At 37.9% G+C, this 20,032-nt stretch overlaps 4 protein-coding genes across 5 annotated transcripts; 2 read left to right on the top strand and 2 right to left on the bottom strand.

Moving 5' to 3' along the window:
• Window positions 1-9: 9 nt before the first annotated feature.
• On the top strand, window positions 10-6,490 carry mfsd13al (major facilitator superfamily domain containing 13a-like). Its single transcript, XM_056400841.1, has 7 exons — window positions 10-795; window positions 1,537-1,851; window positions 1,934-2,362; window positions 2,740-2,894; window positions 3,001-3,084; window positions 3,244-3,387; window positions 3,962-6,490. Exons 1-7 carry the CDS (start codon window positions 583-585, stop codon window positions 4,101-4,103), a joined length of 1,482 nt encoding a protein of 493 aa, XP_056256816.1. The 5' UTR covers window positions 10-582; the 3' UTR covers window positions 4,104-6,490.
• Window positions 5,703-8,244, bottom strand: si:ch211-139g16.8 (immunoglobulin superfamily member 6). The gene is made up of 6 exons (XM_056400843.1): window positions 8,129-8,244; window positions 7,637-7,963; window positions 7,439-7,536; window positions 7,301-7,351; window positions 6,980-7,090; window positions 5,703-6,869 (listed from the first exon to the last, which is right to left on the bottom strand). The coding sequence occupies exons 1-6, from the start codon at window positions 8,223-8,225 to the stop codon at window positions 6,816-6,818; spliced, it is 738 nt and encodes a 245-aa protein (XP_056256818.1). The 5' UTR covers window positions 8,226-8,244; the 3' UTR covers window positions 5,703-6,815.
• A 1,150-nt stretch (window positions 8,245-9,394) lies between these two features.
• Window positions 9,395-15,995, top strand: LOC130184810 (ER lumen protein-retaining receptor 2). Its single transcript, XM_056400844.1, has 5 exons — window positions 9,395-9,666; window positions 11,878-11,978; window positions 12,082-12,240; window positions 12,376-12,628; window positions 14,604-15,995. The coding sequence occupies exons 1-5, from the start codon at window positions 9,576-9,578 to the stop codon at window positions 14,636-14,638; spliced, it is 639 nt and encodes a 212-aa protein (XP_056256819.1). The 5' UTR covers window positions 9,395-9,575; the 3' UTR covers window positions 14,639-15,995.
• Window positions 15,996-16,601: 606 nt separating this feature from the next.
• Window positions 16,602-18,530, bottom strand: LOC130185350 (lipid droplet assembly factor 1-like). 2 transcript variants are annotated; one of them, XM_056401769.1, is made up of 5 exons: window positions 18,356-18,530; window positions 17,953-18,068; window positions 17,691-17,859; window positions 17,445-17,590; window positions 16,602-17,254 (listed from the first exon to the last, which is right to left on the bottom strand). In XM_056401769.1, exons 2-5 carry the CDS (start codon window positions 18,049-18,051, stop codon window positions 17,192-17,194), a joined length of 477 nt encoding a protein of 158 aa, XP_056257744.1. In that variant the 5' UTR covers window positions 18,052-18,068; window positions 18,356-18,530; the 3' UTR covers window positions 16,602-17,191. The 2 variants fall into 2 exon arrangements, with proteins under 2 accessions (XP_056257744.1, XP_056257745.1); XM_056401770.1 differs by having other exon boundaries at window positions 17,965-18,068; window positions 18,356-18,519.
• Window positions 18,531-20,032: the final 1,502 nt, after the last annotated feature.

Here is a 20,032-nt window from a genome sequence, read left to right as displayed (position 1 = left end):
CACCTCTCTCCATTTTATCCGACTTTTCTTTTATCACCGTTTACCAACAAGCTCGAAAAACATGACGAACGGTAAAATAATTTTAAAAACTTTTTTTTTTTTTTTTTAATTGTCAAATTTTGTTTTCGTTCTCGGAACTTCCTGCTTTCCTTTGGCAGACATTTTTAACGACGAATCACAAAGCAGCAAATGGAACCAAAGAACGACTCAGACCAATCAGGTGTTTCGTTTGTTATCTCTAAGCCCCGCCTCTCTCAAAAGGCACTGAAATCGAGTTGACAGGGTTTTGGTTTGGTTTCGGAGGACTTTCTTATTGTAACACTGCTTCAGTGAACAGTTGATAAGTTTATTTAACGGGAAGTAACATTATGACATGTGGACCCTCATGCAAATGATACAGCTGGAACGAATACAAGCTCAGTATTGAACGCCTTTTGCTCTGGAATATTGATCTGATGCACTGGTTTTGGTGGTAGCAATAATTATCTGCCATGCTAAACAACAACAGCGTTAAATAGTTTTTGTTAAACGACAACATTTTGTCGCTCAAGGACTCCAGATTGTTAAGTTACTTAAGCTGCCATGGCCTCGGAGGGGAAACCTGCCTCAGGTGTACGCTCTGCAAGAATGAATGCTGTCCGACACCTGATAAACTTTGGGGTCAATCCTGCAGCGCTGGCTTACGCTATGACCACCCTGGGATCTGCCATGATAAACAATATATTCAGCTTCTACTATGTCAAACTCTTTCTCAATAAATACAAGATATCAGAGGGAGCATTCCACCAATCACAAGTGAGTATATTCTCCTGACATATTGCTGTCTTTTTGTATGCAAATGTTCATCAGATATCTTTGGAAAAGACTGGTGTGAAGAATTAAAGTGAAATTTTGATAAGCTGGCTGCTTTCTTTCGGGAAAAGGCTGCAACTTGTAAGTGTTTTTGTTATTGCTTAAGTTGTTGATTATTTTATACCACTAATCAATAGTTTGTCTACAAAATGTCTGAAAATAGGGGAGAGTTGACAGTGTAATTTTCCAGAGGTCAGGGTGATGTCTTCACATTGCTTGTTTCATTCAAGCCACTGTCTAAAACCTGAAGATACATCATTATGATACATTATTATATAGTTATGCAAATTAGAGAAAAACAGCAAATCCTCACCTTTCACAAGGTGGAATAAGCGTTTGGTATTTTTGCATGATAAATAGAGACATATCCTATTTAAGGAGGAAGGAACATTACATTACTAATATAACAAAACACAATTTCCTTTCACAATCAACACTATGTAAATTACAAAATTAGTATTTAGGGAATTTATATATATATATATACATATATATATATATATATATATATATATATATATATATATAATATATATATATATATATATATATATGCCCCTGCCACATTCAAGTCAGCAGTTCTGGAACAACAAAACAAAACATGATGTCGATTAACTAATCAATTGATCATTTTCACAATACTTGAAATTTTGTTGAATAATCTTATGAACTTCCTCTACACAGGTGGTGTACATGGTGTGGAATGCAGTCAATGACCCTCTCTTCGGTTACCTGCAAGATAACTCCAGGGTGCCCTGTTGCTCTCAGCGACGTCTCTCCATCCTGTACGGTGCTCCCCTCTACTCACTGGCTTTTCTTCTAGCCTGGTTCCCATGGCGGTCCTACGCCCCTGGTGACTGGATGAGCGGCTTACATTTGATGGTGGCGCTGTGTGCTTTTGACGGCCTTCTGACTTTCGTGCTGCTGGCACAATGCGCGTTGTTTGCAGAGATATCCAGCCACCATCAGAGCCGACTAAGACTTGTAAAGTACAGCCAGGTAAGGACTTTCTTCTGTTTGCCCCTTTGCCAACATGGCACAACTTTCATCCTTCTCACATCCCCTATCTTTGTTTTCCCAGGTGGCTTCTCTCATTGGCTCCTCCAGCGTCCTCTTCTGTGGTGTGCTGTCCAGAAACATGGAGGACTTCACAGCCTTCCAAGCCTTCACAGTGCTCGTTGCTATCCTGAGCTGTGGCTGCATGCTCTATACAGGCTTCCACAGTGAGAGCCGTTTTGATAACAAAGGATCTCAATCAGATGCAGTGGGGTGTGCTGACCAGACTTCCCAACAGTTTGCGGTTTCCTTCTCCATGTTAAGAACATTGATGTGGCAAATCCTGACCAATAGGGATTTTCAGCTATTTGTGCTCATGAACTTCTTCCAGGTTTTCATGTTGGCTTTCTTTAATAATTTTACCATGATATTTTCTGAGCACCTGATTCCTCCAGATGTGCTTCCATCTCTGGCCAAGAGCATCATGTATGGAGCGGGATTCATCTGTCCACAGGTATTGTCCTCCCAGAAAAAATGGAAACTGTAGCTAAATAGGATCATTTTCATTTATTTCATTTATGGGTCCTTTTGTTCTCCTATTACCTCAGAAGACCATACTGACACTTTTGCATGGTTAAATCTTTCAAAAAATTGCATGTACTTCACTCACATTTCTGCTGACTTTTTTAAAATCAAAATCTTAACATATTTTCAGAACATTTTCAGCAGGGTTTCTGTTATTTGGCAACCCACTCTCTCAGATATCAGAGCTCTGTATGAGTGTCTGAATGCACCAACAAAGACATGTTTTCAAAACACTTGATATAATACTTATTAATAATAATATTTTTTACTCTGTCTGTTGTTCCTAATTATTTATCCCCATCCCAGCTGTTAGTGTTGAGCTTTCAGAGTCTGCTGCATGGTCTTGGCTACTACAGGATCATCCTCTTCGCCTTTTACGTGGAGGCTGGAATGGCGGCTATCATGTTAGTGCTTGGTCCTCAGCATTACTATCTCCTGGCATTTTTCCTCACTGTTAACATGTAAGAGGCTAAATGATTTCTTCCATTTTTTTTTTATAATCACTGTATAGAATCGCTTCAGTTTGTTTAATTCATACCTACATTATCATACTTATCTTCTTTGCAGGGTCATTATTCAAGCTGCCTTCAGTCTTTTCAGCTTGCCCTTGGCTGACATCATTGATACAGACCTGAAGTTGTACAAGCGCAGGTAAAGAAATATGATTATCAGCACACTTCCACTAACTCAGTTGTCCATATCTCATGAAACCACTTTGTTTGCCTTTTTTTGTTTCCAATCAAACACATTCAGGTTATATGACTTGTAAAATGATGTTTTGTCATGATGTTCTTTCCACCCGTGCTACAGTTCCCCTCTCTCCTCCATGGTGTTTGGGACGAATGCTTTGTTCACCAAGCCGGCTCAGTCTCTGGCCCCTATGATAGTGCTCAGTATCCTCAACCAGTTTGGATATGAACAACTGAAGGAAGCAGGAAGGGATTCAAACCCAAGGTACAAACACTTTCTTGCTTCTTCCTGAGTTAAAGGTCCAAGTTTGAGCCAAAAGATTAAAACCAATTAAAACTGATGTTGGGATAGGACTGATTATCGTGTCTGTTAATATTTAGAATTAGTGAAGTGGTCACCACTGAAGATACATTTCCTAATTCTGCCCATCCATATTTTATCTATTTAATTTTTAATGTTTATAGATGTACATCACTTTTAATATAATATCAAGTAATTATTGATTTTTTGATCCTCTAGATTTGATAAACATGTGGACAAATATTATTATAAGGGGTCCAGGTACTGATGGTGACCCCTGGATCTAAACCTTTTAACCAGCTAATTAAAAATAATCTGGAATTTATATAACCCTGAACAAGTTTACAAAGCATTAATATCCAGTCCCCTGTTCACAACTGCATTACAGTGCAACAATAACTGAACTTTGACCAATAAAGTATTAGATCACTAAGATGGACTGAAAGCAAGTTTTAAGTTTTAAAGGAATAAATTCAGTTTAAACTAATTTAAACATACAAACACTTTGTGTCTATAAGAGGAATCTTCTTCTTTGCAGCACCTTTGAGAGCCTCCACAGTGTGATGTTCTACCTGGTGTGTTTGGTGCCATTGTGTGTCTCTGCTGTGCAAGTCCTAGCTTGGAGGCCATTTTCAATCCGTGACAGTCACACAGTCGACACAAAGTACATTGACAACTAATTTCAGTGTTTTCAACAGCTGACTGTAATTTCTTTACCTTGAATTTGGGAAAATTCTTTATGACTTAGTGAAAGATCATGTTGAAAGTAATGTGCAAATATATATAAATATATATTTATGTATATAGAGAGAAAGAATCCAGGATTTTGTATATATATTTTTTGAAAGAATCCTAGGTTATATATATATATATATATATATATATATATATATACACCTTCTAATTCAATGGTTTTATTATTCTCTACATTTTTTCTAAATTTTTGGATATTGATGATCATTTGTTGGATCTGAAAGTTTTGATATGAATATGAAATTATACTTGTGATCATTAGTTGGATGTGAATGTCTTTAACTGCTGTATATGAAAAGACCAATGATGAGCCTTTAATTACTACTTTATGCACTCCAACTGTCTCATCCTCGAACACTTAATACGATAGGGATATCATGGGATCATGATACTTTGTCAGTCTGGGAGTCCACTACCTTGACAAATACAGTCCTTTCACTTGTGTTAAATGTGAGACACTTTGTCCCATCACTGACTTCTGCAGGTAATTAGCAGGAACATACTGTACGATGGCTGTGCTCTGCAAAAAAAGGACCAAATTCCTCAAAAGGTATATGCGAAGAATACAGTTTTGTTCTTAAAGGAGGAATTGTACTTGTTTCAAGTGAAACAGAAGTGATGCTAACAGTGGAAATTAAGAGCAGTTGTCTTCCCTTAACAATAACAGCAACATCCAATTAAAGGAAGAATTATACCTGTGTGGCATACAGCAACAGCAGCTAAAGGTCATAGCCCTTGAACCAAGACTGCTCATTGAGAGGAACTGACTAATGACTACCTCCTATGTAGGAGCACATTATGCCACACCGTATGGTAAAAGGACTTAACAAAATTGTAAAGAATATTTGTTTCATTTAAGGACTTTCACATTCCAGGGTTGAGTTTGGTTTCATGATTAAGAGCATTGTCATTTTGTAGTGCAGACACACAAAAAGACAGACAGCTGATATCTGTAATATTTTTTTCAGGCAGTATATCATTCTGTTATATCCATCTGTGTGATGGAGAAAAACTAAAAGCATTTGAGTTACCCTGGTTACACTCCATATCTTGCTGTTGAGAGACTGCGAGCACTGCTCACATGTAGACTGCAAATGCTGGCAGCGTCACATGTCATAAAGGAGCGTCACTCACAAGTGGCCAGTCCTACAGTGCTCCTGCATGCTCATATATGGGTCGCAAGTATGGCTTTTGTTTTGATGAGTGGAAGATGTGAAGTGTGCAAGACAGAAATTGTGTCATTTTGCAAACTGCATGTTTGTAAGTTGCAGCTTTGGTTGAATTGGTCACAGGTTTGACAAACATCCGTGTTGTTTAATTTCATTATTTAAGTATGTAACAAGGTCATCTGAAGAAAGAAAGGAAACAAATACCACATACATGACAGTAATTACTGTCATTTTTGCTGTAAACATGGGCAAATAGATATTCAGTTTACAGTAGAGAGTCATGAAGGAGAGGAGGCAGAAAGGGAAGAATTTACTCAGACTTTTAACGGATGTTTGCGTGAATGATCAAAAACCTAAGAGGTTCAAATCACAGCTTTTAATTTGTGAAAAAACAAAAGAGTATATGTACATATCAGCATTTATGTTGTCCTTTTGAGTAACATATAACTAAATTCTAATATTAGCTGGAGGGATCTGCATTCTTTCTGTGGGCATTTGCAATAGACAAAAACAGATGACAGTCACCGAGCAGAATGTCTCAGGATGATGCCTCAAAAACATATCAGAAGTTGACAAGTGATTCTTTTAGAGTAAGAACCAATATAACAGCAAAAATGATACCTTTTCCTTTCCCCTTTCCTTCAATATAGTGTATTATTGGCTGCATTAAATATACAGTAATCTTCAATGTGCCTTTTTTGTCATGATCAACTTTCTATAGTCAAATTACATCTTGAATCTTTTTTTTTTTTTGATTAAATGTATTTCTACACAACTACAACCTGAATATGACTTATATTTTTACATGTTTGCAAGTTTGCCATTTCCTTATGTGTCAAGGAGTGGATTAATTTAAATCATTTTGATGTAAAGTGCTATTTTTAAACGGCAGCTTGAACCCTCAAAGCGAAGCATACTGTAATCCCTGCTGGTGAAGTTTGTCCTGACAACGACGTGATGCCAACATGATCTGTGTATACTGAAAATTTAAATTACGCTGGCTACTTTTTACTCTCTATTCCTGAAAGCACCATTCATAAATATTGTTTTTCTATCAAAGGGCTTATTATCCTAAATATATGGAGGAGGTTTCTGCATTAAAATCTGCAAAATACTGCGTTTAAATTAAATGTGACTCAGCTACATCACGAATTGGATGTTCTCATTTTTCCAGGTATACACTGACCTGGTTTCTGAATCAACAGAATGTAGGTAGGCTTACAAATGCCATAAGATCACTGCTGAAGCTGAAAAAGAGAAGGAATAGTGACTCAGCACCTATGTTCTGGTATTTATATCTCACTTCATGAGAAAAGGTGAGCAAGCACACAACTGACTAGCATCCTCTGCGTTTATGTTCATTTCCACAGTCACGAGTGTCCTTTTGTCAGGTGTTTCATGGCTTTGGAATTTCCTCTCAATCCAGACAATGGAGGCCCGGCTCTATCATTTAATATCCTTTTCCGACACTTAGACATTTTGATAGATGTCATCAGTTGAGCTGTTCACTTCAGGACTTGAAGCCTGCAACATACAGTACATACATGCTGTGACATAAGCTATGCAGAAGTTTCATGCTTACCCAATCTTTCTGTTGACTAAGGTTAACCATAACATGCTGCAACAAAATTTACCTCCACTTGAGAATGGTTTCTGACTGCAGTTTGTTTGTCTCTCTCCTGATTCCTTCTGTTGTTCATTTCTCGCAGCACATCTCGAAATTGTGTTTTTTTACTTCCGTGATTCTGAAAGTTCCAAAGAAATGTATTATAATACAAAGATATTTGGAGATTTGTCTTTCTGTATTTAATTTAAATGAAAATCAACAATTGAACTATTGCTCTGAAATTTTTGTTGCTGCAAGAGAGAGGCCTTAGTTCCTGTTCCTCTTTCTTGCTTCTGTGGGCTTTTCCCCGTTTAGTAAACAGTTAACAAGCCAAAAATCAAGCACTTACAATCTTGCCAGTTTTGCACATCCTTTTGCGGAAGCTCATATTGCAGCCATACTGCAAAGAGAGGAAGATGTTAATTTCATTAGTATATAGTACATTTTCAATTGTATGAATAGAGATAAATACATTGAAGTAATGTACCTTTAAAATGATAAGTGCCACTACTGCCATGCTGTAGATGACCAAGAGGACAAATGATAACAACAGAAGAATGTGCCTTGCCGTTGTTTTAATTTCTCCTGAAAACAAAAGAAAAGTTTTCTGTCTGCCTTAATTCATCTTAACCAAAGCATCTTGTGCTTAACCTTTTAAAATATTTTTTTCTCTCAAAAGACTCACCTTTCACTATAAGAGTTGTGCCCACCCCTACATGCTGTGTGCCGTTTGCTGGTTGTCCAGGCCATACTGCAGCACAGTGGTAGATCCCACTGTCATTAGCATTGAGTAACCTGATGTTTAAAAATGCTCCGTCCAGGGAATATTTGTCAGTATTCCGCAGGTTGAGATGAAGATGGGAGGTTTCTTTGAAAACGAACCACTCATAATGCAAGCCTGTGGCTGAGCAGTGTAAACTGACATTACAAGGCACACAAGCATCTTGTCCAGCTTTCTTCCAGATCTCCTTCACTGGCTGTGTTAAGCAGCCTTCTGCTATTCCCATGCTCTCTGGAAATATCAAATTAATTATTGTCAAAATAACTATCTATTACTGTACAGGAGCTCTGATGCCTAATTCTCATTGCTCATGTGGAAGAATGAGAATTAGTAACCACTATTCCCTAAATAAATAATGCACGTAATGCTAGGACAGATGTAGGAAAGACATTTTACCTGTTACTAGCAGGTGGGTGAGCAGGAGAGAAAACCAAAACAACCAGTCCATGTCTGTAGCTTGACAGCTTGTGAATGATCTCATGATTCCTGGCATGATGGTATCGAAATGGCCGAAAATATGGGAAGTAGCTATACTGCTCTTCCCCATAACTTAGTTCCTCCTTCTTGTGCTGTGCAACTGAATGGTAACACAATATTTTTTTCCAAAACATTTCAGTTTATTTATGGTAACATGACACAGTGAATTATGTATTAGAACTGAAGGTAGACTGAGAATTTTCATTATTAACAGGAAACCACTGGCACCATCAGCATGTTATTACTTATGCATTTCTGAAAATGTAGGTATTCTGTACAATCATCTCTGTGTGTAGGCAGTGCAAAAACGAAGAAAATATTTAATGTGATGTTGGAAATACTCAGAAAGGAAAGGCAAATGTTGAAATGGTGAGACTTGAGTATTGAATGGAAAACATGCAATGGAATGAGAGTCAGAAAATAGTAAGTCTAGTTTCGGTTTGAAAGAATCATTGAAAACATTAATACAAATTGTTATTTTGACTGTTTGTCATGGCCATATCAACCTGCTATTAAATTAGCTCCTGGGCCCCTACCCAGCCCCTTTTCTGCACTATGTATTAGTATTTCTCTTTTGAAATATTACATAACACTTGGTTTGCTATGTTGCAATTTGATTAAAAAATGCTGAGTTCATGGTGCATGTAAGCACAGTATCAGCCAAAATCACAATGTGTAGATTTTGATATAGGGGCCCCCTTTTCCTATTCCCATACTACCAAACAACATTACAATTAAACACACACAATGAATCTGGTGCTTTTAGGGGCCCCTAAAAGTCTGTGGCAGGGACCTACTTTGCCCATTTGGTAACTGGCCTATATGAAACCAAAAAAAAGTAAAATAAATAATTCTCACAGAATTTTACTTAAGTAGGATTTTGATTTTGAATGCATGTATTACATGTATTAGAGTAGAGAAACAGTAATGTTGTAGTTCTATAACTTAAGTAAAGGATCTGACTACTTCCTGCACCACTGGCACTGGCCGTGTTAAAATAAATAATAATGTTAATTACTGCTGAAGTACTGGTCCCACCCAGTCCCTCCTCATGCATGCAGGACCTACAGGGCTCAGGTTTTCAGTCCCTCTCGGCACAGCCTTGTAGGCGGATCATCTCGTGCTGTCAGTCAGATTTTTGTCCAATCCAAATCTCTCCGTGTGTTTTGTCACGCCCCCTTCCACGTCGACCTGCACTCTCGCCATATTTTCAATCCTGTTGAGACCCGCAGACCGGTTTGCCACCAAGTTGACCAAGAGACCCCCTCACACAAGCCAGCATAAAGTGTGAAAAGGATCAGCTTCTTAGCAAACAGGGACATCTACGTTAGCTTCCCAGCTTTGTCTTTCTCTTCATCCTGCAACCATGAACATCTTCAGACTGACAGGGGACCTCTCTCATCTGGCTGCTATCATCATCCTGCTGCTCAAAATATGGAAAACCAGGTCGTGTGCAGGTGAGCCCTAGCTACATTTTCAATGACATATGGTACAACATGGATTTCCTAATGTTTCTGATTAACTTTGCCTTTCTTTAATGGCTGAAATGGTCGTTTATTTTTACCTTGTCCCTTCTCGCCCACCAAGCTCCAAGGTAGCTAGCCTCATGATAACGTGTTCCACTCATTCATTTGATCCAGTGGCTAATAGCGTTAGCAGTGAATGGGCTAACTTCCATAACAAATAAAAACTGCAGTCTGCACTTCTATTGCAACATTTACTGTAAAGATATGATTAAACATTGAAGTTAGTGGCAACAATTTTCAAATGTAGCATAGCAATAGCTTAGTGTGCGTTAACCATGATAGCTAAGCTGCGGGACGAGAGTGCGTGTAGTCAGTTAGATGTCTGCAGTTTAACTGATGAATGAGGAAAAAATAATTAAAGGTTTTATTAGAAATGTTTTACTTGGTGCAGTGTTTCCGCACATCACCCATCCATTCGCTCCTGCTCTGCTAACTTGAGGTTTGGTGCTCGATTCTTTTGGTCTGGCTTCTGACGTGGCGTTCTAGAACGCGCTACGGAAGTAGCTCACCTCCAAAATAGTTTGTGTGTGTGTTTTTTTTAATCATGCTTAAGTTTTATTTATAGCTCTTATAAACATGTGTTATGTGTTAATAGTAAGCTGCACCTGAGTATTACAGACAATGGTGATTCCTCTTGTACACTCTGGTCTCAGTGGTGGATCCTACTCGGGTTTATGATAAGTGCAGTGATGGATACAAAGCTGTATGGTTTAGCTTCAGAGCTAAAAAGTTATGTTTGGAAACAGTTGACAGATAAGATGGCTCTGTTTATGTATAATTTAGGTTATCAGGGTTAGATATTATGTAGTGATTATTTTGTTATAGTGAAACCATATATACATCTTGCAAAATCACTAATTTGCCTCAACAAACTTTACAAACTATATACCATAGACCCTCAATTAGGGAAGAGGGAACCCGCACTCCCATCCCACCCCAAAAACAAAACAGGGAGACAACAGTGAGGACATCAAGTAACTTCAAAATCCTGCCAAACACTGGTAGGACTTTGACCCCTAAACCCTCCTCTCAACCATGACAACCTGGACTATACATACTGTAAAACTGCTTATACCATTCACACAGAGGTATACTGACAAAAGAGATGCTTAGAGAGGATGAAGCAGGCAACTGCAGACCACACATGATGTGAATGCAGGGGTAAGCACAGATTGAGGAAACACTGGGGTCTCATGCAGGATGAGGACCTGCTTATTCTTTGCAGGGGAATGGTGTGAAGGGCTGCAGCCTCTTCCACCATGCGTTAGGCTAGATCCAAGGTGAATCTTGGACAGGTCGGCAGGCTATCACAGGCTAGCTCACACATACAGACAGATAACCATCTATACTCGCATTCACACCTACGGCCAGTTTCAGGTTCACCTTCATATTTTTGAGGTTTTGTGTTGAAACCAGAGCACCTGCAGGAAACCGACAACCATTCTTGCAGTGATGCAACACTGCTGATCACTGCACCATCTTGCTGCCCGGTGTGGATCACAGATAATGTTAAGCTCATTTATAAGGTTAAAAGTTGTTATGTTCAGGTGTGGTCATGGTCAGGGGAAGGAAAATTCTGGCAGGGATGCCTGCACCTAAAATAATGTAAGAGACACCATTTTGTGTATGATGAGGTTAGAAATGCAAACGGACTCAGAGCCAACCTGGACATACATGTGTCTTGTGTATTGTCTTCTCCTGATGCCCTGTGGTGACGCAGTGTGTAACTCAAGGGTAGTAATCCACACACCTGAAATGCCTATGTGTCTGCCATCTCCTCTCTCAATGTCATCCTGTCAGTTTTTATATTTTTGTTTCTGAGAAGTTAAGCCTGTATTTAGAAGCCACCTATTTGGACATTTTTGTAAAACTAACCTACAATAATTTTAGAAAGTAAAATTGGTTGTAATTTGGGCATACTTGCATGTAATTCGATATATTATCCTTGCAAAAATAGGTCCAAAAGGAAGAAACATGTTGTTATTGTTGTCTGAGGTTGCAGATAAATATTCACCATTTTTCCAGAAGATGTCACTGTTGAATAAGGAAAAGCATTAAGATAGTGAAGCCATTTGGAAGTTGCTTGTGGCTTTGGTATACTTTCAATGTAAATGCTAAATGTGCTTGATATCTTCGTTAAAGGTATCTCTGGAAAGAGCCAAATCCTGTTTGCAATTGTGTTCACCACGCGCTACTTGGATCTGCTCACCTCCTTCATCTCCCTCTATAACACATGCATGAAGGTAAGACACCAGTCACATCTCAGGCCTGACCAGTACCCTTTCAAACAGGTCTCCTATTTCTCCCAGTACCCTGAATGATGTGCGGTTTTGTGTTGTTTACCAGGTGATATACATCGGTTGTGCGTATGCCACAGTCTACCTGATCTACTTGAAATTCAGGGCCACCTATGACGGCAACCATGACAGTTTCAGAGTGGAATTCCTGGTGGTTCCTGTTGGAGGTCTCTCTGTTCTCATCAACCACGACTTCTCTTTCCTAGAGGTGGGTTCATTCTCTTGTATTGCCATCAAACTGAATTCATCGATTAGGAGCTAACCACTGTGGGAATACATAGTCCCTTTGTAAACATGAAATTTACTGTATTCCTGCACATTTGAATTAAACGTCTGTCATCAGATCCTTTGGACGTTCTCCATCTACCTGGAGTCGGTGGCAATCCTGCCTCAGCTCTTCATGATCAGCAAGACCGGCGAGGCGGAGACGATCACCACCCACTACCTGTTCTGCCTGGGGATGTATCGAGCCCTCTATCTCTTCAACTGGATCTGGCGTTTCTACTTTGAGGGCTTCTTTGACATGATCGCTATTGTGGCCGGCGTGGTCCAGACTGTCCTCTACTGTGACTTTTTCTACCTTTATGTCACCAAAGGTGGGTTATACAATACTCACATGCCCATATATCTTTTTAAAGGCATTATTTGTTGATGTTATCATTCTTCCCTGCCCGGCAGGCCCTGAAGAGTAACTTCAATGTAAGAGATAAGGGACAAAATCCACACAGTCCTTGTTCCCAGAAAAACCTCAAGAAGTTTAGCCGAAGCTAATATGAGAAATTTCCTGAATGAAGTGGGTATTTTCCAAAGTTATGGTCTTTCTAGTACAAAATTCCCTCTTTGTGTTACTGTCCCTTCACAGTAGTTAAGCAAGGAAACACAGTCCCAGGAAACACATAAAGGGAATTTTGTGCGAATAAGGAAATACGCACTTGGTTTGGCGAACACAGACTGCTGAAGCATCACATTAGCTTTCACTGAGCTTAAGAATCCCTTTTTTCTCACGAAACCAAGGCTGTGGATTTTGTCCCTGATTGCTTACAGTCGCATTAGAAAAAAAAAAGTCTGTTGTGAGTAAAGTCAATACAGTTCAAGACCTTTCCTCACTAATAGTACCCTCCTCAATCACACCAAAGTTGCAGCCCAAATCTGTAACTATTCACACTAGTGCAGTTAAAAAAAAAACACAAGTGTGTATGGAAAATGACCCATACTGCAGGGTTCTGAAGAGATGTTTTCAAACTTGAATTTGGTTTGACCAGATTTAACCATGTTTGTCAGATACCAGAGCCAGTTATTTCAATACGGTAATTTTCTTGGAGCCAGCATCTAGTTGCCATTGTAGTTGCTTGTAGCCTGTTCCTTAAAACAGAGGCACGTTTTTAGGAATGCAGGAACCTTACATACATTTCCACCAGAATAAACAGTTTAAATTTTGTACCTCATTGCAGCCAAAACGTCCATTGGTTGAGTAGCACTTTGTTATTGACCAGGAACCGTTCTTGTGTTCAGCCTCATTTATATTAGTGTTGCCACTCGTATCAGGATTAGGAGGAGAAAAGGACATTTGTTATTAGGGATGTCCCGATCAAGTTTTTCTTTTGGCCCTGATCCCGATGTGAATCTTTAATCTGCCAGCAGTCTGATCTGATACTTATATTTAAATGTTGATTAACTGTGTACGACACATTGAAACAACAGCTGACACGTATTATTTTATGTGAGCACATTCATCCAAACACTGAAGGTCCTGATTCAAAATGATTAAGTTTAAAAGCCTGAATGTTTGATATAGTACAGCTAAAAGTTAACAAGGAGAAAACAACTCTGGAAACTGACATGATGTGATTAACTAGAGAGAAGATGTATCACTCTCTTGTCTTCCCTCACAAACAATCTTTGGCAGACTACAAACACCGGCTGCAGAGAGGACTATAACCTTACAACAGCCAAGTTTTATTTTTGGCCGTCATGAAGTTGTCACCTGATTTGACCTGCTGCCGGTGACGGTTAGAGCCAGCTAAATATGACAAGCTACTAATGTTTTGTACGCTGCTCTTGTCTAATAAGTAGAACAGAGGGGAGATAACAGATTTGTAGGCACCTGAGCTTTGGGAGTCTGTGTATTTTGCCAACGTCAGCGTCTGAACTCAGAAAATAATTTTACGCTTTAACACATATTAATCTTGACTTGGATGTACTGCAAAATGCTCGCTCTATAGGCTGTCATATAAGATAGTAGTGCTGCACATCAGTCTCCAAAGTCAATGACCTCCTTCTTCACCTCTGTGTGTCTCCATTGCATCCAGTGAAACATGACAGCAAATTACGAAGAACAACACCACTCTGTGTTATTTGCTCTGTGTGAAAATGCTGTCGTCATTGGTCTAATTCGCTAAATCTTCACGGTTCCTCAGATGGGGTGGACACACTAATAGGAATGTGTACAAGGGCCTTTTAGTCTCTAGTTTAGTTCCTGGGGCTCTGTGGTTCCTGGGAGTATTTAGTTGAAAATGGCTCTGGTTCTTTGCTTCCTGCTTCATGACTGTCTAACTTTTTCTCATTCCTCAGTGTTGAAAGGCAAGAAGCTGAGTCTGCCAGCGTAAAACATACAGGAGGAGATGGCGACTCCCAGCAGACTCAGGGGGTGTGGAGATGACATCATGAAATCTCGTGACCTATAGCAAAGGATGCCTGAGGCAGAGAGCCAACTAATGGGGAAAAACACTAGTCTTCTTGATGATTGCTGATGGAACTGGTAAATGCCAACAAACACCAGAGCTGAACAAAGATCATCCCAGATCAACCTTTGGATTTCTGTGTTCAGCATCTTGCCTTAAACTTCTTTTCATTGCTGTTCAATTAGGAGAAAAGGCTCTTTTTTTTTTCTTTTTTTGTTTTTTTTTTTTTTTACATGTGAGGTGTATACGCTTATTTTTTTTATTTCTTATTTTTATAATGTCACAAATAGGGTCGACTCTGAGAAGTACCTTGTTTGACTAGGTAATGAAATGCACAAATGTACAGTCTTATTAAAGAGTGAGATAAAGAGTAATGTTTCTGAGTGCCTCATGAGGATTATGTCCATTTTCTCACAGTATTTTTTTGGTTTAATGATTTTTTTTTTTTTTAATCTTAATCATTGTTTGCATATGCTGTAACACATGTAGCCTCTCATGAAAACATTTTAAAGAGGACACACATCGTTTTTGTAAAAACATGCTTTCTGAAATCACTCTAGACAACATTTAAAAAAGATTTTCTCTCTTCTAAAAATCAAAACTTTTTTGTATGTACAACTCATTCAGTTTAAGATATAAACCATAAAATACCTAACTTTAACGCCAGCAGTCTTTTTGTCATAGGTGTCGGTATCTTCAAATGTGGGTATCTCATTTGGAATTCAACTTTCCATGTGCTTTTTTTTTTTCTTTTTTCAGCTTAGTGTATCGAAGAAGCTAAAATGCATCAATTGTCCTTCAGCTTTAATATAGATTTCATACAATCTTAAAACAATGCTACATCACATTTTGGATGTAGATACAGCACAGACTTTGTTTCTGTCATTACTGTACCCCAGTAACAAAGGCATGAACACGTTCCGACAGTGGCTTGTCAAGGCTGAAATCACTGACACAAAGCAATAATGAATGACTGAACGACGATTACACTTATCGTACCAGGATGAGAAGTGTGCAGATATTTGACATGAGAATCCTCCAGCACTTTGACTGGTTGTGACATCTTGGTCGTTTAACTGTCTGGAGTGTGAACATTATGCTGCTCAGTAAGTGAGTAGAGATTGTCATGGTGTTCAATGGGTAGATTTCTATTAAAGGCCTCATGTTAACTTCAACCTTTTCAAATTTGCCATTCCTAAAGGATTATTTCAACTTTTTATGTGATTTTTTTTTTTTTTCTTTGTGCATGATATCACCTCCATTAAAGATTTTATGAAAATCACCCTCCAGTGTTGCTGTGTGATTATTGATATAATGTAAGCACTGATGAGTACAAGTGCAGCTTTATTTAAGGCCACCTTCACTCAAAAATGTATTTTACTTGGATGTTTGATCTTCACTGTGCAGAACGATGTATGTGCAGTTTGACACGAGGAAGTTGTTTTCACATTCATCTGCTGGAGGAAAGTTGCTCTGTGCTCATCTTAAATCTTGACTCTTACGAAAATGCATTTTCATAGATTCTGGATTTTTACTGGAGTACACGTTTTAATAATTTGTGATCAGTGTAAACTTTTTTTTTGTGGAAAAAACTTGAAATTTTTATTATGGGCATATTATTTTATGTATTAAATACATTTTAAAGGGAAGCAACATGCACATTCAATCAAATTAAGCAGACAAACTCCTTTCCATATAGCTCTACAAGAAGGCCCACAGGAATATGTTTCAGTTGTGAGGGAGTCTCCTCTAAAGTTCTTTGTAATACATGGGAGATTCTTTTGTATGGAAACATTTGTAGTTAATCATACCACACTGATAGAGTAGGGAGATATAAATAGAGTCAGACATGCAGGATCTCTTGTTTGGACAGAAGACCAGAGCAAACTTTCATTCTAATGAGCTTTTATTCATACTGTTTTACAAATGCAGGTTGTTCTTTTCCAGGTAACAGCAAACAAAGACATGTAACAGTATAGTGTAGTGCATCTTCACTGCCTAAGAGGCACAAACATTAAATATCAAAATGCAAATGCAAACATTCATAAATATAAAGGCATTTTCAGACTGAAAACCATATTCAACAACAGAGTTTTTCCTTTAGTGATAGAAAAGAGCTGCCATTCCAAGATCTGTGCATTTAGAATATACACAGATCAGACATATATCAAGGCGTCTGTATTTGGATAATTAGGCAGTTCAAAAATTAGATTACAGGCCATTGGCTGTTGTAGACATTATATAACTATTGCACTATATATGAAGATAATAACACTTTTCATTTCAATATTTAGGTTTTACGCATACAGTAACCACCAGTCTTTGTGCTTAGAAAATCTGTTACAACAGAAGATCCTAGACTCAAGCCACCATATATTCAAGCATCTGTGTTCTCTGAATCCCAACCATCAAGCTTCAGCAGCGCTGATTTAAGCTTTCTGTAAACTATAGATGAAAGTTGAGAGAAGACGAAGAGAGCTACTGCATTTCCTTCAGTTTTGAGGATTCACAATTATTCTCCTTCCCCTGGACTTTATGTTGCTGATGGGAATAAAGGAGAAGAGAATGACATAAATAATAGTGTCTAAACATTTAATAGTTCCTTGTGATACAGTGTCAGTGTAAGTAATATGAACGTGTGTATATATACTACTACTGTGGAAGAGATTATGTTCGGGCATTACATACTGTATATAATAAAATAACTAGAGCTGAGTCTGCAGTACATTACCTTTGTCAGTCGTGGGTCATAGTAGTTGAGGATGTTGAAGATGGTGATATAAAAAACATTAAAGATGACTGAAACCATAACAGCGAAGAAGGCGAGGCCAGAGAGCACACACAGCAGAGTCAACCCTCCCACAAACAACAGGAACACTGGAGGAGACAGTGAAAAAGATTTCAGGTGTGTGGCTGTGAGGTGCAGTGTCACAAAACATTACAATGCAAAGGCTGAATTTGACATGAGTACACCTACCCTCAAAGAAAATAAAACCTAATGCTGACATAATAATGGTCACAAGAGCAAAAACGAGGAAAAGTCCAACAGGCAGTGCAGCCATAACACCGAACACCATCACTGTGAGAGCTAAGACAGGATGGCTGCTGAGGTACTGCCCGAGCCTCGTCTCCATTACCTGTGTTACCTGGAAAAGACACTTGTCATTCAGCTGTGAGGAAATTGAGAAAATAAAAGAAAAAAAACACTAAGATTTATGGTAACAGATGCAGGGGATTACATTTTGGGTTACCTTTGGGTCATCATGAAGGCGGTTCAGCAGGGTGGTCCATCTTTCCTGCAGCTGCTGAAAGTTAGTCACACTGCTGTTGTTCTGCATCTCCACACCGTACCCAACTGTAAATAAAACTTGGTCATTCTGACTGGTAAAATCCCACCACTGATGTACTGGTTAAAACTAAATCCAGCAACACTAATTTACAGCTTGTTGGAGCAGATTTTCATTTACATTTTAATAAAAAAGTTGGCACACAGAATAGATTCACTGTAACCTCAATGACTGTAACAGAAGACTTAGCTCTTAGTTCACTAGCCAGCAGCGGTCCTTGAGCTCAGCTGCCAAAACTTACCAGATAATACTTAGTTGTACTTTTTAAAAAAAAGTTTAGTTGAACAGTACAAACCTGACCAATGTCGTAAACCTGGAGTGATTCTCAGCAAAGGTCTGCTCACAACTTCTGAAACTGTGTCCTGTAGGTTGCCTCAAATACTCTAACAGCAGCTGCAACACACCCTTTTTAAACACACACCTTCTTCCTCCTTTTCTTCCTCCCCCTTCTTCTTCTTCTGGATTCCTAGAAGAGAGACTCTAAATCACTTGTAGATATTATTGCTGCCATCTGCTGTTTGCCAATTATGTTGCAGAACACCACTGCATATGACACTGTGAGACCAAATTATATTCATTTGAAATGTCCTCTTATTTACTGGAAAACTGAATCTACATTTCAGAAAATGTCTGATTTCACTCTACAAGACATAGAAGGAGGGCTTTAGAGAACAGAATAAATAAATAAATAAATAAATAAATAAATAAGTAATGTGCACAGTTAATCAGAAGTATGTAAATATTGAATATATATTGTGTTCAACTATTGATTTATTTATCTATTTATCATTTCATTCATTTTTGTACTTATGGAAATAATATAGTTATTCATTGGAGTTTTTTTGATGTTTTATGCCACATTATACTATGACATTTTTGAAATTTTTAGGCCATACTATACTATGATGTTTTTTGGCATATTTATGCCCAACTAGACTATGACATTGTATTCATTGCCATACTATGAGCTTTTTAAGAACTTTTATGCCTTAATATACTATGATATTTTTTTGACGTTTTATGCCATACTATACTATGGCGTTTTTTGGTATTTTTATGCCTAACGATACTATGTCGTTGTATTCCTTACCATACAATGATGTTTTTATTACCTTTTATGTCTTAATATACTATGATTTTTTTTTACATTTTATGCCATACTATACCATGACAATTTTATGCCTTACTGTACTATGATGATTTAATGATGTTTTATGCCATACTTTACTATTACATTTTTAGACATGTTTATGCCTGAATATACTATGATGTTTTTTTACATTTATATGCCTTACTTTACTATGTTGTTTTATGCCTTTCTATACTATGATGATTTAATGATGTTTTATGTCTTACTATTGTGATGGAAATATGAAATTAAGTTATCTCTGTGTCTTTCAATACCATCTTTGCAAAAGATCAGGCTACAGTCCCAACAGAGTCTAACTGCAGACTGAGGTCAAATAAAGAGTGTCCATGCACTTTATAGAGAAAGGAATAAAGGAGGCATTCTTATGCTATACTATGAGGTTTTTTGGCATTTCTATACCTTAGTATACTATGTTGTTTTATTCCTTACCATATTATGACGTTTTTATGATCTTTTATGCCTTACAATACAATTACCTTTTTTGACATTTTATGCCTTATTATACTATGACATTTTTTGAGATTTTTATGCCTTAATATTTTATGTCGTTGTATTCATTGCCATACTATGACGTTTTTAAGACCCTTTATGCCTTAATATACTATGAGGTTTTTTTGACGTTTTATGCCATACTATACTATGAGATTTTTGACATTTTTATGCCATACTATACTATGAGGTTTTTCGGCATTTTTATCCCTAACTATACTATGTTGTTGTATTCCTTACCATACTATGAGGTTTTTAAGACGTTTTATGCCTTAATAGTCTATGATATTTTTTTGACGTTTTATGCCATACTATACTATGACATTTTTATGC

This window comes from Seriola aureovittata, chromosome 17, assembly GCF_021018895.1.
Source record: "Seriola aureovittata isolate HTS-2021-v1 ecotype China chromosome 17, ASM2101889v1, whole genome shotgun sequence".
Classification (NCBI taxonomy): domain Eukaryota; kingdom Metazoa; phylum Chordata; class Actinopteri; order Carangiformes; family Carangidae; genus Seriola; species Seriola aureovittata.
Note: the sequence above shows the minus strand (reverse complement) of the source record. Positions and strands in the feature narration are given on the sequence as shown.